Source organism: Carassius auratus, chromosome 44 (genome assembly GCF_003368295.1).
Source record: "Carassius auratus strain Wakin chromosome 44, ASM336829v1, whole genome shotgun sequence".
Lineage (NCBI taxonomy): Eukaryota > Metazoa > Chordata > Actinopteri > Cypriniformes > Cyprinidae > Carassius > Carassius auratus.
In genome coordinates, this window is record NC_039286.1 from 9181502 (window position 1) to 9204608 (window position 23107).

The 23107-nt window shown below is 39.5% G+C and overlaps 1 protein-coding gene across 1 annotated transcript; it reads left to right on the plus strand.

The window, feature by feature from the left end:
- The first annotated feature begins 1016 nt into the window (after positions 1-1016).
- Positions 1017-22322, plus strand: LOC113062404 (protein capicua homolog). Its single transcript, XM_026232234.1, is given in 21 exon segments — positions 1017-1228; positions 1230-4758; positions 5686-5817; positions 5969-6119; positions 7070-7163; positions 7438-7620; positions 8466-8598; positions 8712-8999; positions 10753-10850; positions 12719-13559; positions 14574-14713; positions 14802-14962; positions 16109-16296; positions 16380-16640; positions 16643-16759; positions 17598-17773; positions 17890-18014; positions 18598-18749; positions 19048-19179; positions 19271-19396; positions 19695-22322. Coding segments are annotated over 21 exon segments (7341 nt in total). The 5' UTR covers positions 1017-1186; the 3' UTR covers positions 19967-22322.
- The last annotated feature ends 785 nt before the right edge of the window (positions 22323-23107 follow it).

Here is a 23107-nt window from a genome sequence, read left to right on the forward strand (position 1 = left end):
ATAGTACACATACATCTGCAAGCTCGCTTCATCTGGGAAAGCATCTGCTGTGTACAAACATCTGATAGATGTCTTTAAAGATGTCAGTTTTCATCTTCTAAACGTCTGTTTGATGTCTGATATGAAATGTCCTACAGATGTATTGCAGATGAGCAAACACTTTAAAAAAAATACATCTTGTAGATGTAAATGCAGATGTCAAATAGACGTCTCCATGTTGTACATGTGCTATCAGGGTAGATGCACATCTGTAATTAAACAAAGACCAGTCAGTCATATTTTATATTCATAAAACCTGCATGCAGTTTTTTGAGATATTCAAAGTTTTAAATTAATTGTCATTGTGATTACACTGAATTATTTGTAATATGTAAGGCGTATATAAAATGGTTTGTGGCAAGTGTATTGAAGTGTCTAAATATATTTATACAAACGTTAAGGTTGATAAGGTTTTAAAATGGGCTTTAAACACAATCCACACTGTAAGATGTTTGGATGGTGAAGAAAAGGGTGTTTTGGTAGGAGGAACGAATGTGTAAGTAGTAATGTGTAAGGATGGTATTGTACATTGAGATGTTGTAGTGCTGTGACAGGAAGTGAGGACTGTAGGGGTGGATTGCCTCTGTAACGAATGCAAAAAGGTCATTTGAAAGAGCGAGTGAGAGAGAGCCTTAGAGTCACAAAAATACCACTGAACAAGGAATTCCCCCGCCTCCTCTGATCCAGCCAAAAAACCAAAGTGAGTGTGTGACTTGTCTGGGCAAGCATTTTTCATTTGTGTTCTTTTTTTTTTTTTTCTGTGTTAAGTTGTTATATCCACTTTTCAGGGCTATGTTTTGCATTTTCACACTTATAGAGATGTTTTGATAAGATTAGGCACTAAACATACAACTTTATTTTTGTGCACTAATTGTTTTTTTTATTGTATATGTTGTATTCATACTCCCTTCTCTATATGAGAACTGTAGTTCTGTATAACAGACTGATCCACCTCATGTGCTGTGTTTCATTGCAGGCTCTAATTTAAGAAGGAAAGCACAGCGCAAACAGGAAGAGGCTTGGACAAGAACAGAAGAAAAAGACAGAGAAGGGGCGGGATGCAAGAGGGAAACAGAGTGGAAGATATTGATAGGCTGGGACTCGCAGGAAATCAGGAGGATTAGAGACTCTCTCAGAGCAAGAAAAGATGAAGCCCATTAAAAAGCAAGAAAGGCGGTCGCCCCCATCCCACTCGCGCCAAAGGAGTTAAGAGGAGGCCAGCAGATAGTAGCCCACAAGAAGAGAAGAGAGAAACTGAAGAACAAACCCAAATTTCACCTACCTCTCCCAAGAGACATTTCTCCTCAAATTCTGACTCATCGCAGGAAGGGCCACTGAGAAAAAGTGGGTCTCCAGAAAAGGATGGCGTCCTCAGTATAGCAGTGGATTTTGGGAAAACAGAGGAATGCCCCGGGAGCTCCAAGTCTGGCGGAACACAGAGTGACAGCAACAGTAGCACGACCAGTGCCAGCAATAGCCCCAACCCTTTGTTTAGTCGTAAGACGGCCACTTTTAAGACCCGTGTGCCCAAGAAAAAGTACATCTCAGAACACTGTGCAGGAAACCATGGCAACGTCAGCACTCCCAGCACACCCCCACAGAGCAGCAGCAGCTCTCATAATGCAAGTGGTGCTAGCCAGGGCCCAGCTGCCTCTGCTGCGTACACAGACCTACAAGGTCAAAGCCAGCTGGTTGAGGACAGCATCACTGGGTACAGACACAACAATGTAACTGGGCCTACAGGTAGAACTGCAGGTGAGTGCAGAGAGAGGGATGGGGTGAGCACATCTAGCCCACAGCGTTGCTCCTCAACTGATACAGCCAGTGAACACTCAGCCGACCTAGAAGTGACAGCTTCAAGACGAGATTCTCACTCCAACTCCCAAAAGCCACAAGCACATAACACTTCAGCATCCTCACAGGAGAGCCTGTCATCTGGGTTAGCTGGAGTCCTTGCCAAAGGTCTCAAAAATCAGAGAGTTCTGGCCCGACAGGGTCCCAGATTAGGGGAAGGCTGGCCTCACGATCGGGGCCAAGAAATGTCTGGAGTGTTTCGTGCTGGAGTCGTGCGGAGAGTTAGCGAGGAGCATGGGACTGTGGAGGTGCAGCTGAATGGAGAAAAGACCATATGCAAGTACCCTTTTAGAGTGGCTTCTGATTCTGTTGACCTTATTCTTGATGCGTCACTTCCAGGTTTGGCACCGGTGGCTATAGGCACACGAGTCTGCGTCCCCTTCGGAGGTGACGAGGGCAGTGAGGGAGCGCAACAGTGGTACAGAGAAGGTATAGTCACTCAAGTCGATCCACACCCGGCAGTGTCTTTCCCGTACCGCGTTCAGCTACGGGAGGATCAATCTGATGAGAGAAAGGAGAGGAGAGGTGTAGAGGATGATGGAAGGGCTCAGGCTATTTGGGTCTCACGACAAAATCTCCGCCTCCTGGTTCCTCCATGGGACCTAGAGCCACCCCAGCCAGCAGAGCCAGGGGTTGATGGTAGGCAGGTAAGAGAAAGAGAGTGGGAGGAAAGAGATGACATGGAAGTGGAGCAGGAGGTGGTTCAACTGACTAGACCAACATTTGTTCAGAGTTTGTTGCATCCTGTGACTGTACCTTTCAGCTCACCCCATTCTTTGTCTTCTGCCGTTAACCCTGCCATCACATCTGTACTCAGTGTAGCCTCAAACAGAGACTGGGAACAACACAGAGGGAAAGACCAGGAGAGAGATTTGCATAGGCACTTAGAGAGAGAAAGGGAACGAGATCGAGATAGGGAGAGGGAGAGGGAGAGGGAGAGGGAGAGGCAAAAGTCTCATCCTCTTCATTCATCTACCCCAGATGGGGTGGACTTGGAAGTCAGCTGTCTTAGCCAGCTAAGGGATGGTGGCATTAGTGCAATGGGAAGCAAAGGTCTGGGGGCTCCTTCTCAGCATCGGCCCATTCTTTCTAAACCAAACTACCTCAGCCCTCACCTTTCTGTGGTGAGAGGGCTTAGCACCCCGATTGCACCCCATCTGCCGCTTGCTCCTCACCCAAATCACCCCCCTATGCTCCTGGGCCTGGACTCAGCCACAGGTGCGCCAGTCATCTCTTCCACATCCCAGCTTCCTCCCTTGCCCCAAACTTCTTCTCGAGGGTCCCTGGACAAGACCCCCAGCTCCAACTCGCATGGTGCTTCAGGGGTTGGCTCTGGATCCTCGTCCTCTTCTTCCCGTTCCCGCACACCCCTCACAGCCGCTCAACAGAAGTACAAGAAGGGCGATGTGGTATGCACCCCTACAGGCATCCGCAAGAAGTTCAATGGCAAACAGTGGCGCAGACTGTGCTCACGTGAAGGCTGCTCAAAGGAGTCACAAAGGCGCGGCTACTGCTCGCGGCATCTCTCCATGCGCACCAAAGAGATGGAAGCTGGAGGCGGGGTTGGCCGTGACCGGAGTGGTGCCAGTAGCACTGGCACTCTCACACCTGACCTTCGTTTAAGTGGACGCACCAGCAGCGAGTATGACTGGGATGACAACTCACGAGACAGCAGTGAAGCAAGCAGCCGTGGCGGGGACTCTCGACCACGTCTGGTGATGACTTCTCTTATACCACAAGAACTTCCACGTGACATGTCCCGTTTTGACTTTGATGAGTGCGAGGCTGCAAATATGCTGGTTTCACTTGGCAGCTCGCGCTCATGCACACCTTCATTTTCACCTGTATCCAATCAGTCACCATTCTCACCTGCGCCATCCCCCTCACCCACACTATTTGGCTTCCGCCCAGCTAATTTCAGCCCCATCACAGCACCTCTGACCCCTCGCCGCCCTCGACATCTCAGTGGCACGAAAATCCCTGGCACTCCCAGCACAGAACGTGAGCGCTACATCTCTGGCATCATGCCCACCTTTCAGACCAACCTGACATTCACTGTACCCATGAGTCCCAGTAAACGTAAGCTGGATGCCCCACCACCCCCGCTGCCCAGTGCATTAGACTATGCGAAATCTGATCCCCAGTTAAATGACCCCAGCCTCAGCCTCAACACAGCAGCATTCAGGGTTCTGTCCCCCCAAAGCCAGCCTACCACCCCCTCATCTCTCTCATTCCCTCGACAGAGGAGTGTCACAAGTCGACCCTCATCCTCTGCCGCATCCACTCCACCCCCTATGCTGGTTTCTCCCACACCACCCTCACCCCTGCCACAGGATCCCAGCTCACGTCGTATTGTTCCCCTACGTGATTCGCCTGTCATCGTTCGTAACCCCGATGTACCACTGGCAAAATTCAGTGATGGCCCCCTGAGCCGTAGAGGAAGCTCACGCTCTAGGGAGCACAGCCAGCCCCCTCACCATGCCATGGGCCTCCAGGCCCCTGTGCCCATCAATGGCGCTGCCACCAATGGAGCCGTTCTCCTTCGCAATCCTGCTCCCACCTTAGTCTTGGTGACTTCCTCTCAGTCATTGACACCTGTGGCTCCTGGACATCTCGCTCATTCAAACTCTGCCACTTTGAATGTGTCCACTTCTAATGCAACCACTGGACCTGCCCTTGCACTATTAGGCTCGGGATGTAAAGAGCAAGAGAGGAAGTCAGGTGGACCTGCAGATGCAGGTGGTGCTCTCCCACAGCCTGTGGCTTGCCATCCTTCACCCACAGCTCTGTTGCCCCTCATCCTTCCAGCCGAGTCCCCTCACCCTGCTCCTCGCAAAGACATCATCATGGGACGACCTGGCACTGGTAAGAGACCTAACATATAAACAAAACCAGTTAGAGCACTAACATTTGTGAATTATTGATTACCAATGCCACTCACAATTTAAAGTATGAATGAATCCAAAATGTGAACATGCCAACTTTTTATTGTGTGTACACTATGATTCAAAAGTTTAGGGCATAATAGGTGTAATCAGTATGGTTTAAAAAAATAAATTGATATTTTTATTTATCAAAGATGCATTAAATGAATCCTTCTCCCTGAAAAAGATTCTCACATGTTTCAGAACCAATCTCAATCTACCAAATTCTTCCAATGCCAAATTATTTAGGCAGTTCTTTTTACATGTATTTTATCAAAAATTAATTTATTGCACATTTTGTTATATATATTTTTTTTATTAAAGAGAAGATAAAATTTTTTCTGGATTAATTTGTGGTGGCCAGAATATGTTGTTTTGTAAGTTGGAGAACACCAGTAAACACTTTCTGTTTCTTCTCAAGACTGACAAACTGTGAAAATAAGGGGGCTCAGAGTGACTTTGGTATGCTGGTCAGCAGCAGGTGTGTTTGGGTGTGTGTAGTGAAGAATGAATGCACTGTGCTTTCAGGGTCAATGTTTCTTTAGACAGTTGCAGCATGTCTAAAATGATACACAGGAACTTGCCCAGGCATGCATGGCTAGAGGTTGATTGGACCGCCCTGATTCTAATGAGTACTTAATCTGAGATACACACTTTACTGGAATGACAGATGCCTTGGACAGTTACACACTTTCTTTGTTTTACAAATCACTGATGTACTGTATGTATATGAATGGCTTTCATTCAGGTTCAGTCTGACACAGAAAGTTGCTTTTTCACCAGTTCCTTCTTAAGAGAATAGAGAGGCTGTAGGTTTTGTGAAACAGTTTTGCGTGTATGTAAAAGGTTTGTCTGTCTCTTCATTTAGTTTGGACCAACGTGGAGCCCCGTTCTGTGCCAGTGTTTGCGTGGCATTCGTTGGTTCCTTTTCTGGAGACCAACCAAACAAAAATGTCAATGCAGCCTGCAGATGGCCAAACACTTGTAAATCAGGGCAAAGGTAACATTTGCAAAAAAAACAAAAACCAACCCAGAAACACTATAATTAGACATTACAGCATTTTCCTGTATGAAACTGCATAGACTATACACAAAATCATATTCACAATATATGTTTTCAGTTGAAGTTTTGAAACTGAATAAACTTGCAGAACCTCGCTGTGGAGTTGCCCTTGTGACTGAGGGACCTACTGAACACCCAGCACCACAGAGAGGTTCGCCGTCTTGCCCCCCTCCTACTGCTGAAGACCCACCCGTGGAGAGAGGAGGTGACAGTGAGACCGAGAGTGATGCTGATGACCTGTAAATATCTGTTTGCATCTCACCTCTTGACAATAAAAGCGAACATTAAAGGGATACTCCACCCCAAAATTAAAATTTGTCATTATTCACTTACCCCCATGTCGTTCCTAACCTGTAAAAGGTTTGTTACACAATTTAAGATTTTTTGAATTATAATCGGGAGGCTTGTGACTGTCCCATAGACTGCCAAGTAAGTTACACTGTCAAAGTCCAGAAAACTATGAAAGACATCGTCAGAATCTGCCATCAGTGATTCAACCATAACATTATGAAGCGAAGAGAATACTTTTTGTACACAATAATAATGGCTTTATTCAACAATTCCTCTCCTCTGTTTCTCTCCATATCATCGTAGCGTCATTTTGAAGATTATGAGCTGAACGCAGGTAGCGTACGCTCTTCTAAGTCAGCCCTGCCACAAGGTTGCGCTGTTTTCTTTCAAATCAAAGCATCAATATATGTAAAAAAAAACGTATACTTGTGGCGCCGCTGATACAGAAGAGTGTACACTGCCTGCGTTCAGCTCATTATATGTGGAGAGAAACAGAGGAGAGGAAAGTCCATGACAGATGGAGTATTTGGATGACGTCTTTCATACTTTTCTGGACCTTGACAGTGTAACTTCCTCGGCAGTCTATGGGACAGTCACAAGCCTCCCGGTTTTCATCCAAAATATCTTAAATTGTGTTAGACGAAGTTAGCTTTTACGGGTTTGGAACAACATGGGGGTAAGTGATTAATGACAAAATTTTCATTTTGGGGTGGAGTATCCCTTTAAGATTACAATATTTTCAAAAATATCGGTTCATAATGAAATAGAATATAATATACACATATGGGAAAAATATTTATTAAAAATAAATCACAATAATTTTCTCTGGATACTGTTTTTGATACAATTTTCTCTCTCTCTCTCTCTCTCTCTATTTTATTTTTATATTGTTTTTCAGTTTTTTTCCAGTTCAAGACAATGCTCCATCCATCAGCCCAGTGAAAAGACGCACACAATCTCTCAGTGCACTCCCAAAAGATGGTGACAAGAAGGTACGTTTTTATTTGTAAGTCTATTCGTGTCCAGGTCGGCTGCAATAGTGACAAACAGCAAGACATTTTGTCAGTTGCTTGGTTTGCTTTGAGTAGCACCCGACAGTCTACTTTCTCGATTTTAGTGAGAGCAGAAAAAATTACCTTGGAAACTTGTCAAGGGTTTCAGTTTACAATCATTAAGCATTGCAATCATTAATTTCCCTTATTATCTTCTGTTAAAAGTGCTATAAATATGTACACTCTCTGTCTCTTTCTCTCTCAAACCACAAAGAGGGAAAAGGACCACATCAGGCGGCCAATGAATGCATTTATGATCTTTAGTAAGCGGCACCGTGCCCTGGTTCACCAGCGGCACCCCAACCAGGACAACCGTACTGTCAGTAAAATACTGGGTGAATGGTGGTACGCACTGGGACCCAAAGAGAAGCAGAAGTATCATGATCTTGCCTTCCAGGTACAGTCATTCTGGTGAAATATTGTGAAATACTTCATAAGAGGAAGATGTCATTCCATTGTGCTGTCTTTCCTTTGAAATTAAGACGTAACGTTAAGTAAAACTGTGGTTTTGCATTTGAATTACTGATATCAGTTTTACAGTGGTCGATATACAGTAGATGCAAATATCTGGAAAGCAGGGTGGTTGATGGCCCATTTAATGTCAATATGCACTTCTATTACATTGTTTAAATGTTTTTAAAACATTACACTCGTGCTCTCTCATGCTAATCAAGGCTGCATTTGTTTGATCAAAAATACACCCAAACAATAATAAAGTTTAATTTTCAGCATCATTCCTCCAGTCACATGATCCTTCAGAAATCATTCTAATATACTGATTTGCTGCTCAACAAATATTCCTAACTATTATTATCAGTGTTAAAAACAGTTATGCTGCTTGGTAATTTTGTGTCAACGATGATACATTTTTATTCAGTTCAGAAGAACAGCACTTATTTGAAATCGAAATCTAACAAAATAAATAACTTACTGTCATTTTGGATACATTTTATGCATAATGAATAAAGCTTTGCTAAATACATTAATATATTTTAAAAAATGTATTCGAAACGGTAGTGTAATCTAAATTAATCATTCATAATTTAATAATACGATATAGTGATTACAAATATATTAAATGAAATGATCATAGATTAAAACATTTGCATTTGCATTTACATTCAATTCATGTGAAATTATTAGGAATCAGAATATGTGCATGATCTAAGTGTTGCACAGTTATTATTTATTAAGGCTGTTACTTTATTAATAACTTCCTGTCTTACTCTTGATGTCTTTTAGGTGAAGGAGGCTCATTTCCGGGCTCACCCTGATTGGAAATGGTGTAACAAGGACAGAAGGAAGTCCCTTTCTGAGGGCCGGGGAACTCCAGGGGCCAAAGAAGCTTGTGAGCGTGGCGTGTCTGAAAGCACAGGTCTGTGTGGGAGTTTGTTTATATGCGTGGGCGTGTGTTGGTCTTGTGAAAGTATGAGTGCATAGTAGTGTGAAACACGACTGATGTTGAATTAACCTTCTTTGTCTCCCCAGAGGCCCATTCCACACCTCAGGGGGCCGACCACAAAGTAGCAGGGCCCAGCTGGACTTCACCTCAGTCTGACGGTCACGGAGGATCGATGGGAGGGCAGCTTCAACGGCCTCGAGCCTTTTCCCAGAGCGCTGTGCATACTCTGGAGAGGAGGGAGAAGGAGAGAGCTCAGGAAAGTGCGGGACTGTTTCATCCCCGTCCCCCTGCTCACCCTCGACGAACGAGTGAGGATGTGAGCAGTGATGAAGAGCCTATGGTGATCTGTGAAGAGGGGGATGATGATGTCATAGGTAAATTACGTGCATCATATCCACCTAATTCTGCAACACAAATGTAAGCTATTTTCAGTGAATGTGTGACTTCTCATTGACATAACTGGAGGAATAACAAAGTACAGTAAAATGGTAAAATTATTCGCACTACAAACCAATTTGTTTATAATGCATTAAAATACAGGTTTGCAATATCGAGCATCTGTTTTGTAAAGCTACAAATAGCTGGAAGTGAATGACATGGAAAGTCTTGCACATGCAAGTTACAGTGCAAACTGCCATACTTTAATAATACCTAGCAGCAACACGGGTCACCCTAGCAACCACCTGAAATGCCCTAGCAACCATCCAAAACTCCTAGCATCATTGTGGTATAATTTGCATATGCAAGCTCCATTCATAGTTTCTTCAGAAATGTAACTTTTTAAACTAATAATCTGTCAAGCATTAAATATTGTATTAATGCAAGTTATTATAAAGTGTTGGCACAAGGAAGTCTCACTTTTTTTGCTAGGTTGGAAACCTAGGGTGATGTAACCCCCCAAAAAATTAAATGTATCTGTTTTAATTTTCCTGGATTCTGATTATTTTTGGGGTTAAATTGATTAAAAAAAATAATAATAATTATATATATATATATATATATATATATATATATATATATATATATATATATATATATATATATATATATATATATATATATATATATATTAATTTATATATTTATTTATTTATTTATATATATATATATATATATATATATATATATATATATATATTTTTTACAGTCCTGTGAAATGTTTTATTTTTCCAAAATTCTGCTTTACATTTTTAATTTTCCTGGATTCCATTTTGAATGGTTTAGCTGAATTTTTATAATCAAAAAGAATCAAATCATTTGAATTCATAACGATTTTACAACTAATAGTTTATTAAAAGTTTAAATAAAAGAGCCCTATAAAACTTTTTCTAAAATTCTGTGTTGTCTGTTTTCATTTTTCTGGATTCTGTGTTTTACAAGTTGACTATTAAAAACGATGGTAGTTAAATGAATATGTAAAACTTTAACAATTGAATGAATCTTTTCAAATGTAATCAAGTGAAATTTGAACAGTTCCTTTAATTTTTTAGGCAAACAAATTGCCACACAAAAGAGGTTGAATGTCCTCATATAGTGAGACAGCAGATGCTGAAAACACAAGCTTCACACATGCTTGAGTGTGGAAGGTGAAACAGCACAACTCAATTACACAGACACGCAGAACATGACTGACTTAAATAGCAGTCTTTTCGTGGTTTAATATTCACAGTCACTACTTCATATCGGGATTTTTGTACATTTGTACTTCTGTTTTATTGATCCAAATTTAGTCGAGACATTCCACATTATATGGTAAATTCCATTTTCATGACTGAATTACTGGATGCATCGTAGACAACACAAGACCCCAAAAAACCCTGATCTGTAGATAATGCTGTTATACGTGGAACGCACCTACCATCAGAAAGTGATTATTTTACAGCGATTGGGTTTTGATGTTACAAGTGTTTTGCGTTCCATTCTCATTGTTTCATTATTAGTCAGTCTTGACTGATTCTTGAGTCTGTGTCTCCCACGAGCTCTGTGCTCTCTGATGCACCACCACCATCCAAACTTCATTAATTCATTTTGGAAAGGCAAAATCTCCTCGCTGTTCAGTGCTGTCAGTCCCATGGGTGTGTGATTTGCAAGCGCTTGTCTCACAGCTAACGTGTGATTCCTCCACAGAAGACTCGTTTGCAGACGGCTCCATTGACCTGAAGTGTAAAGAGAGAGTGACAGACAGCGATGACGAAAACGAGCATGCAGACGAAGCTGACAGCAAGGTAACACTTAATACATCACATGAGTAGTTGGTATGACATCAGGTGTAGTTCAGTTATTGATTTATTTTAATGAATAAACATTATGTGCTACATGCAAATTCCAAATTCCTTTGGAAATCTGATTCTTATGGTGACAAAACACACTTTCCCAGTTAGCAAGTCTTGACGTTTTAAAAAAATGTCAGTGTTATTCACCTGCCAACCACATCCAGCTGTCCTATGTTGTCTTGAGGGAAGTTAATGGTTATACTGTATTGATGAAATCAAGCTCTTTGTTACCAAATATGCTTTAAATTACATAAGCCTCATTACCACAGCAATGATATTTGCTTTCATCTAGTTATTATTTATAAAACCAGATTATTTCAACATTTGTGTCTTTGGTCGCCTGGCAAGAAACTATTATTTCTTCAGGATTTCCTCGTGATGTTTTCCACGCCAATGGATTTGCAGCAGATGTCTCTGAGCGTTCCTTCTGTTAGATGGTTCACTGACCAAATTGTTGCCTTTAAGGAATATTTCACCCCAAAATTTAAATTCTGTTATTATTTATTCTCACTCATATCATGCCAAACATGCATTAGTTTAGTAACATTGAAATACTCTTAATGCTTTTATCAGTATTTTGGATTGGTTTTTATTTTTTATATATATAATTGACCCTGGAGCACAAAACCAGTCTTAAGTCTCCGGGGTTTATTCTCAGCCATAGACAAAAAAATAAATCATTATATGGGTCAAAAATATAGATTTTTCTTTTATACCAAAAATCATTAGGATATAAAGTAAAAATCGTGTTTCCATGAAGATACTTTGTAAATTTCCTACTGTAAATATATAAAAACTTAATTTCTGATTAGTAATTTAATTTTAAAGAAATTGTTGTTTTTGTCATTTTTTTTCATGTCTATTTAAAAAATAATAATTTTGCATCAAGTAAAACTAATTAATTTTATTTCCGTTTTATGTTTATTTAATAACAAAGAATTTTTTTTGGTTTTAGTTGTAGTTGACTGTAATAACCCTGTTCCAAACCTGTATTCTCAAATTTTTTCTGTTATATTTTCATGCAGCTTTTCCTAGGAAATGCACTTAAAATAAAAAATAATAATTGAGCATGAAGGTACCTCCTGGAACTGATTTCGGACAAACTTCTGAGGCAACATAATAGATTCTACAACAAATTAGAGAGCGCTTTGGTGATTGTTTTGATTAATAGGGGTTATGCGTATGGTGTAAACCTGGTCTCGCCGCTCCCGTTTCAAGCGTTTTGCATATGGTTCGTTAAATATGAAGCAGTTTTACTCAAGATGCCTTCAAAGTACATTTACATAATCAATGGCCATTACATATGCGGAATGAAATCTAAGCGTTTTTTATTATTTTATATCAAAATATATATCAAAATATTTAATAAAACATCAACAATAAAAACAGCTTTAGCTAGTTGAAATGCTTATCTTAAAAGTCCATAGATATCACTATTATTTATTACGGCTGTAAGCAAGTTCCCCGACAAGCGGAAGCGAGGAGACCTGTTTTCCGGGCCTATTATTATAAATACTCATTTCTATCAAGAAGTTACGGCAAAAGTGGAAAAGTTTGACAAAAATGGGGATTATAGTGGCAGTGGAGAATATATCTATGCTGCCTTCACAAATCGATCAGATGAAGGTATATCAGTACTCTGGATATGACACGATCATTAAATTCAGATGTGCCTCGTTGCCTTCCTGTGGGGGCAGCAATTTTCTGCTTTCCAACATGTCTTCAATATCAAATCCAGCACAAACATCAGAATGTGAATCAAATGATCAGTGTACTGTAAAATAGTGATGTTATGTCACAAATGATCTTCTTCTCTTCAGCACAACTTCCAACCAGTCCATTCTTCTTTGGGGTTGTCTCCTACTGTCAACAAAGATGACAAAGAACAGCATGAAAAGAACCTGGAGAAGAAGGAGAAGAGAGGAATGGGTGGTGCAGAGCTGGATAATGGGGGGCCCAAAGAAGGGAAAGGAGGAGGTGGTGGAGGGCAGGTTCCGTTCCATGTTAATTCGGCCTCCGTTACTGGTATAAATGCCAGTTTGCCACATGAAGCCAGGATGTACCATTCACAAGGCGCTGTCAGGATGGCCCCCACCGTGGTGACCAGTGTTGTTCGTCCCATCACTAGCACCCCTGTCTCCATCGTCAGCAAGCCAGCTGAAGGGGGCGTTGCTGTTGGGACCCTACCTCCAGACGGGAAGCCCAAGCTACTGATTGGTGCCGGTGGAGCAGGAGGAGGTGGGTACTTTCCCTCCTCTTCCCCCAAAGCTAATGGGCAAGGAAGCTTAGTTACTGGCCTAGTCCTGGGAGGAGCCTTCCCAAACCAACCCACCGTTCAGCTCATCACCCCACCGCAACCTACTCCATGCAACGGAGCCCCTAGTAGCAGTTCAGTGCCCTTTCCCCTACTTCATCACCAGTTCCTCCCTGCTGCCCCTAGTGACGGGAAACCTGTAACACAGGTTCAGTACATCCTTCCAACTCTGCCTGCAGCTGCCAATCCCAGCAGTCCCTCCTCCCAGCAGGCCTCCAGCATCCTTACCTTGCCCAGTGCCACACCCACCCACGTAAGCCTGGCCAATGGTGTACATTCAGGTGCGGGGCAGGGAATAAGATATGCTTCGGTCCCAGCAGTGGGAGGAGTCAGCCCAGGAGGTGGAGGTGAGATTTGAGGAAGTTAAATTGTGGTGAAGAAATCAGACACATGTTTAGTTAAATTCAAATTTCCAGTTTTAAATGTTTTTTTCAGGCCTGTATAAATTATGGCTATTAATCAAATATTAAAACTCATGCATCTTTTTATAGTAAGTAGTATACATTAATTTTAAATTTATTTTCTGTCAATCAGTGTAAACTACCATTTAGAAAGAAGATTATTGTTTTTATTTATTTTTGAAAAAAAAATTATTTTATGGTCACCAAGGCTACATTTATTTCATAAAAAAATATAATAATAAATAGTTTAAAACAGTAAAATTTAAGGAATAGTACATCATAAAATAAATGTGTTCTATTTGAATACATTTTACAATGTAAATCATTTATGTGATGAAATCACATTAAAATAATTGTTATATGTTGCTGAGTAACTTTTTCAGGATTTTTTGTTGAAGTTCAAGAAAGTAAAAACAATTTTTTTGGTAACATTATACATTTTTTTTTTGTTGAATAAATGTTATTATTATTATTATTATTATTATTATTATTATTAAATTAGTATTAAAAGTAATGTTGACATCTTATGTGAAATTAATAAATTTTCTATTTTCTAAAATAAAAAAGCTCTAATATTTTCAAGTTTCATTTTAATAGTTTAACCGAGCAAAACCTCTGATTGTGAATGACTGGACTAGATATTGCATTTTGAGTAAAACAAGACCAATATATGAGTTGTGAGTGAATTGGTTCTTTTCAATGACTCCGTCGAACCACTACACAAATGACTCATTCACAAACAAATCAGGGAAATTATTTTCAAACCATGTGGGTTCCCTGCAAATCATTTAATCTATCTTCATCCAAGAGAACGTGAGCTTTATTTATGCTTTTCAACATATTGAATAAGGTTTCCCAAGCTTGCACGGATCAGGATTATGCACACAGTGTTAGTGAAATGAGTTTATCAAGTCTATTCTCGGTCTCTACTGTATCAGTCCTTTTCATCGCTTTGCACAGTTCAAGCACAGTCCCCAGTGTTGCCGAACAAGATGTTAGTTCCCATGGCAACAGTGGGAACAGGAGCTACACCTCCGCAGCCGATTTCCCTGCTGGGTCCATCCCTTCCTGTTCAAAATGGCACTCAACCAGGAAGTAAGGTAGATTGGCTTGAGTTACTCTCCCGCTAAATGAACAAGAAGCATTTATTGTGTTTGCGACAGATTCATGCCCTTCTTTGCTTTCCAGGTCATTCAGATTGCATCAATGCCTGTGGTCCAAACAAATGTGCATCCTGGAGGAACAGTGGCTACCGGCAGCTCGTTTCCTGTCTCTATGCCAACCGTGACTGTCATGGCCCCTGGACCCAGCCCTCCTCAGACGGTGCTCTTGACATCACCACCTACAAGGTACTTTACTGCCCACTGTCTATTTACAGCTGCAGCCAGACATCAGCGGCAGGCTGCATAAAAGGCTTCGACTAGTCCTACGAGAAAGTCATCAAATTCTATTGCTTTAAGTCTGATTATATATTTTTAATTCTGTTACATTCAAATGTAGTTCAGTCTATGTTGAAGCCAATAAATAAGACTGATTACCGCTTATTTAACTGCTAGTTGGTCAGACTAGATCTTGAGACACTGTCTAAGAAACTGAGGCTAAGTTTATACGACTGGTCCCTGAGCATTGAAATATAACACAGTGTAACCCGCTTTTGACTGTAGGACATGTTCCTGGATTTAACAATGCACTGACAATGTTTCTAGAAGACATACATCTATATTCTTTTATAATACATATATTATTTAAGAATATAGAAGATTTCTTTCATACTGTGTGTATATATATATATATATATATATATATGTATATATATATATATATATATATATATATATATATATATATATATATATATATATATATATATATATATCATGAGCACCAACGATAAGAAAATTACTGACAAATAGGTTAGCTGAACAAAATGTTTTTAAGATTAGATGTAAAAAATGCATAATTATAATGAAAGTATTTTAATGAAAACATACTGTTAAAAATTTCTGCAAGATTTAAAAGGGGACTAATAATGTTTTAGGAAGACAAATCGAATATATATTTTACAGTTTATGTTTGATTTGTATTAAATATATACTATTTTACATTCGTTTTTAATCATTGGCATGTCGTCATGTCATTGATAACAAAGGTGAGATGAAAAATGATGAAATAATGAATCATAATGAAAACACATAATAATAATAACACTGCAAGAATTAACAATGAAACTGTTGTTTAGAGGATAGAAATCTTCTGTATTTTTTAATTGTATATATTTTATACAAACACGTTTGTGTCTAAAACTAAACTAAAACTGGTGTAAAAACAAACACTTTCAAACCACTCTACCAGTTGTTTATCCTCTGATTTAGTTTGTGTCTTGGTTAGGAGTTTGTGTCTTTGACAGGAGTCTTAAAAAAGATCCAGGTACATGTCTTTCTTGGTAAAGTCACTGTGACTCAAACCTAACTATATGCTTTGCTTACGTTGCCCAGGATCACATATGTCCAGTCGAGTCCTGGAGTTGCTGCTCCTTTGCCATTGGGTTCAACACCTGCTGTCTCTTCTACACAGCAGGCCCCATCACCTGCAGCTCCATCTTTTTTGCAATCACAGGTGGCTACCCTTGGCTTTACTGCAATTGCCCCAGCCGGTCAGGCCTTGGTTCAACCTATTGTTGCAAGTGAGTGTTATGACTTATAGCTCTTTAAACCACCAACACATATTTAACACTGCATGACAAACATCATCAAATTTCTACCGCAGGTCAGCCACCCCTCCTGGCTCCATGTCCACCCCCGAGCGGATTATCACAACAAGCCTCGACAGCCACCCATCAACTTGTGACTGCCATTTACCCCAGAGTCAGCTTAGCCGGAGGAGTTGTGTCAGTGACAGCCGTGCCACACACAGCAACTTCCACATCATCCTCAGCGCCTCAAGAAAAGACCTTTTCAGCTGCTGCTGCGCAACCACACGCGCAGACAGATGCGCAGCTGCAGTCTCAGGTAAACATGCACATGGAAACCAGAGAGGACCAGAAGCTAGAAAGGAGACTGAGAAACAGAGAGACCTGGTGGTGTCAAAGGATGGACATCAGATGCCACCTAGTGGTTTGGAGGAATCGGTGCAGCATGCACATAAAGGTAAACGTAACATCATAAACTATACAATAGTAAATTTGGTTGCACTTTATTTTAAGGTGTGCCCTTGTTACAGTGAAATTATACATTAAAGAACTAATAATTATTAACAACACAAACTTAAAAAAGGGTTCGTTTAGGGTTTGTTGCATATTATGCAAATAAAGTACATGTAACTAGTGTAACAAGAACTCTGTAAAGTGTATATCTATCTCTATCTATATCTATCTATCTATCTATCTATCTATCTATCTATCTATCTATCTATCTATATATATATATATATGTATATATATAGATATATATATATATATAGATAGATAGATAGATAGATGGATATATATATATATATATATATATATATAGATAGATAGATATAGATAAATATATATATATATATATATACATGCATATATATATATATATATATATAGATATATATATATATATAGATAGATATAGATAAATATATATATATATATATATATATATATATATATATATATATATATATATAGATATATATATATATATATATATATATATATATATATATATATATATATATATATATATATATATAGATAGATAGATAGATAGATAGATAGATAGATAGATATAGATAAATATATATATATATATATATATATACATGCATATGCATATGCATATTCTTATTTAAAAAATGTCACTGACCCCAAAATTTTAACTTTGTATTTATTTATGTAATATGACATATATCATTTGTAAATTTTGGGGTCAGTGAGATTTTTTAAATAAGCATTTGCATTACACAATGTGCTTGCAGTCCCTCAAAAGTCATGTTCAAAATGTTCTGTAGGTCAGCATTGTGAAGGGAAGGAGGATGGAAAGAAAGGGAGTAACATGGAGCAAGAGTCTGAGCGAGACATAGGAGGGGGCCTGTCTCAAACAGAGAGAGGTGAGAGAGCAAGAGCGATGGAAGGGGAGACAGAGACTCAAGCTGAGACCAACAGCAAAGACCAACAGTGTCGAGAGGTAAGATGCTTTTCTAAGTTATGCAGTCCAACTTTTCTGAATTCACTAAATTTGCTAAATTAAGTTCGGACACTATAAATAATTTTTTTAAATAAATTTTTTTTTTTTCCTTTCAGGCAGGACGCAGGGAAGCTTCTGTTTTGGACCCCCCACAACCCCCTTTGCAGACTGACCCTCCATCTGCTAAAAAGACCAAGTTCCGCCCACCTCCACTGAAAAACACAACTGATGCTGGCGACAAGTGAGTGGCATGAGCCCAGATCACTCAACAGCTGTATTATTTGAAAACACTTTGTAATAAGCCAATGACATGAAGATTATAACAGTTTCAACAGGTAGCCAAAAAACATAATATGTGCATGTTCGAAGGTGTATTATATTCTTGGCCAGTGCATTGTAAGTGTGTGGTCAAGGTTATATACTTAATATCCTTACTTTACTGTAAAATTAACACATCATAGTTTTCAAGGTGATGGCAATAGACCTTTAAATATATCTGACATCAAACCAGATGTAATATTATTCTTTTAGCTAGCTACAGTTTACTAACTTCACTTCAAGATTCTCTTCAAACTTTTTCTCAGCCATGACAGTATTTGACCTGGAAGGGAAAACTGACTGTAGTGCACATTTATGTCTATGCATTGTAACACATTTGGTTGTTGAGCTTGTTTATCTTTCAGGCCTTACACCAGATTGTTAGACATTATTTAGACACGTTCCTCCATTTCCGCTTGAATCTTTCTGCTCACACCATTTACATTACTTCTCTGCTGATATGCCAATTATTTCATTCTGTAACAACTATATTTGCTCTTTCACAGGGCACTGTTTGGCTCCTCTTTTGAAGAGCGTCTTAAAGAGCTGCCGGAGTTCAAGCCTGAAGATGTGCTGCCCTCTCCCAATCTACAGAGTCTAGCAACTTCCCCTAGAGCCATCCTGGGCAGCTACCGCAAGAAGAGGAGGAACTCTACAGGTCAGAGAAGAGGAGAAATATGATGAGAAATAGTAGTTTCATACACCACAATTTACTCCATAAAATCTATATTTACATTCATGCATTTAGCAGATGCTTTTATCCAAAGTGACTTACAAAACAGCAATTTTTCAGAAAGCCAACAATATTTTTAATATACAAGCCTGGTTTATTAGACAGCTAGATGAGGAAGTGAGCTAGAGAAGGAGGGTAATGCTTCTAGATTCCTTTTTTCCTACCTTTAGCTTTTTGTGTGATTTTGATCCCTCCTTTCATTTCTTTTCTTCCCGTTCAATAGATCTAGACTCGGCCGATGACCCCAGTTCACCTCGGAGGAAGAGTCGTCGCCTGTCCAGCTGCAGCTCAGAACCCAACACGCCCAAGAGTGCTGCCAAGTGTGAAGGGGACATCTTTACCTTCGACAGGGCTGGTGAGCTCATTTTTATGTCTAAACTCAGTCTCGTGAACCCATGCATTAAGGTATTTATTTATGTGTGTTTCTCGTCTTCTGTGTTTATCAGTTGGAGAGACCGAGCATATTTTAGAGGAGTTTGACCGCGTGCCACCTTCCTCTCTGCGTAGGATGTTGGACCAGCGGCGTGCGCTCGTCATGCAGCTCTTCCAGGAGCACGGCTTCTTCCCCTCAGGTAACATTAAGTTAGCCATCTCCCAGCATCGCACAGCCAGACTTGAATTAAAATGATACTTTTTTAAAAAGTCTACTTCAAATAAATGCTGTTCCTTTGAACTTTCTATTCATCAAAGAATTCTGAATTTTTTTATAGTTTTCATAAAGATGTGAAGCAGTACAATTGTTTCTAACATTGATAATAACAGGAAATAATTGAGCACCAAATTTGCATGTAATAATGATTTCTGAATAAATAATAAGCATCAGCCATTGTTGTGAAGGCAGAACGTAGCATGCATATTTTTTTGTTACAGCGCAAGCCACAGCTGCCTTCCAAGTTCGCCACTCGGAAACATTTCCTAGCAAGGTGTGCCTGCAGCTGAAGATCCGCGAGGTAAGGCAGAAGATCATGCAGACCGCGGGCAGTTCTGAAACCATGGGAGGTGTGGCTAGCGGAAACTCTGACTCCGCCTCTACTCCCGGACCATCCAATCCAATGGCCAGGGAGAATTCCGAAGCAGATGAGAGGGGCAGGGCCACGGAAGAGCCAAAGAAAGATGCGGGCGATCCGCAGGAGTCGAGATGAAGAACGACGAGGAGAACAGAAGGATGAAAGATGAATGTAGGGATGGATTATAGAAATGTATAAACCCATTCCTGCTGGCGATATACAGTACAGCACTTATGTGGATTTTGCTTAGTTTCTAATCGAACTGATTTCGTTGCCATTGCGTACACTTCGTTGATGTTCTGTTGTTACACACACACACACATACAAACACACACACTTTATGCAATTACATAATAATATCACTTTTCCACATTAACGACTTGCACAAGAAACTAGAACACGCAGCGCATGAGGTCGCACTCATTTGCATATACCACTCGTGTTAGGCCGTCATTGGTCCACCTCTGCATTAGGGCGTGGCTTCACCTTCTGTCAGAATTTTTGAGCCCTTCAATGCTGCACCACAGGCAGCACCAAACCAGCCTGTCTGCACACACTCAGTAAAGCCCCCTGCGTGGGGCCAGCACAGATTTTTATCGAAAGGACTGAATGTTTTAGAAGAGAAATTAGACTGTTTTAGGTACCGTTAACTTTCGATCCAAAACGGGGATGGGGTGGGAGGGAGAGGGAGGGAGGGTGTACAAATGCGCTTGCACTTTCATTTGTATAGGCCGAGAGGAAAGCAATAGCCGGGGGAGGAGAAGGGTCTTCGTGCGAATGTTACACCTCCGTGAAGGGGTACATGCATCGGCTGTTACTGTTCTTCAGCGCGGGCTGTAAATTCACAGTTTTTTTTTTTTTTTTGGTCCCAGAAGCAACAAACGTAAAACTTGTAATCACGTAGACCAGCAGAGCAGAAAACAGAGGCTACGGCGACCGCCACAATCGCATAAACAACAACAACAACAACAACACAGCACATTCAAAAGTGAGAGAGGAAAACATTGTCCAAACGTCGAAAAGAAGACGCAAACGAATAGAGACACTACCCCTCTTCGAATCAACGTGTAGTCATGCTTTGTCGTTTTGTTGTTGTGTCGTAATGGTGGAACTGACTGATATCTTTTTGTATTAGCTTGCGCCTCTCTTCTTCTTCTTCTTACTCTAGTAATATTTTCAGCATGGACTAATCCAGCTATCTAAGTGTTGGAGCGATTATGTAAAAAAGGAAAAAGACTCTTTTATTTTTTTAGCCTCTTAGCTCCTCTTCTCTGGCCGCCGACTTAGGCTTTTCCCCGTACACTGTATATATATATAACCATGATGGCTGGGGAGGGGGGCAAGAGGGTGTGTTCTTTTCCTCGCTTCTTTCTTGCTTTTTTATATTTCAATCAGGTGTTTGCACAATATGTGGTCCAAGACCATGATTTAAATCAGGAAAGTATTTGTTTTTAGATATTTAAAAACTAACTAACAACTTTGTTCCATTGTGTTCGATTCTCCCTTTCCACATCCTGCAAGGAAAGCCCTTATATTTTTCATCTCCTTAATAGACTATTAACCGAAGTGTTGATGGAAAGCGCCACTTTAAGCACTGGTTTGGAGTCAGAGTAAGCGTTGTAGTCTGCGACGACTTTTTCGCAAGGGAAAGCTGACTCGAGACCAGCGCTAGGGCGGCATTTCTCAGGATCTCCTCTTTCTTACTCTGCCTCTTCTTTCATTGGTGCAATAGAACGTGGGTGGGGATTTTTTTTTTTTTTTTAAGTAGACGAGTGACCTGTTAGTGCCATAGATTTTCACTGTACAAGCTGTAATAAAAATATATATTGAAAGGAGAGTAGAGAGAAAAAAAATCAATGAGTATCAAGAGAGAATTCCAAACTGAACAAACTAAAAAAAAAAAAGTAACCTAGCACTTTCTTGCGTCTGGTTTTGCTGAAAGAGAAGGAGTGTAGAGTATAAAAATGCTACTCAGTCTTCACTTGAATGTGTGACAATATAAATGTATAAATATACCTATATATTTCTATATATGTCTATGATATATAGATGTCTGTGTGTGTGCGAGCGTATGTGCGTATACATTTCATGCACCCTGACAAATTAAACTTACTCCAGAGAAAAGTCTAATTATATTTTCCTTCCCGAAAATGCAGTGGCACTGCATTAAAAGACTGTTAGCATATGCCTGAAAACCGGTGGCTACTGATGTGTGTGAGGAGAAATTGGCATATATAACCATTCAACTCAATTCTTAACTTAATTTATCTGCCCTTTCTTAGCTTCAACAGACAAATGCTTGCACACACACACACATACCTGCACATGTATGCGTGTACAACTTATGATTGTGTATCCAATAAACTGTCTTTACTTTGGAGAAGGAGTTTTAGAATGAGGAAGGTGAGTGCAAACTCATCAGCAGGCATGTTGACCATGTGCAATATTTCTAAACAAGAGATTATTGAAAAAAATTAAAGATCTAACACAACGCTTGGGATTTTGTGTAGTTCTTTTTTTCGCAGAGTGATGTGTTATGTATAGATGTGTTTTAGAAATTTTAGATGCTTATGTTCTCACTATGATGGGGTGTGTTTATTAGATACACGTTGAATGCAGAATCCGATCTTGTTTGTAAATTAAAACTTAAATGAGTAAAATAATATCTATACTTCAATTTTATACTTTTATTTGCTTATTATATTAATATTATACAGGTTTATTATTATCTATTTTAATATTTATTTTTATCTTTATTATTCTTCAAGTTTTAGAAGGTTCTCAATATGCTTAGATGAATAGACACACACACACAGAGAGAGAGAGAGAGAGAGAGAATAAAGCATATTGATATACAGTGTTGATCTTGAATTTTTTAATTCAAATTAGATTCACTTTTCAATATCGAGTTATTTCTTCATTATTATGTTCATTAAAATTAAAGGCATTTTGAAAAAGCATTTTATTATTATATTATCTATTTTAATATTTATTTATTACATTTGTCAGATTAATGATATGTTATATGTAATAATGAATAGCTCTTTTCCTTAATATTATCTATCTATCTATCTATCTATCTATCTATCTATCTATCTATCTATATATATTAAAATGCATTTTAAGTCAATTCATTTTTAAATATTTATTTTTAGTTATTTCTTTACTATTACTACAACATTATTAGTATCATCATCCTCATCATCATACAAAAATAACTAATCGTGCATGATAAAGTTAAAGGCAGACAGTGTCCCTCTCATCAGGTGTGACTCC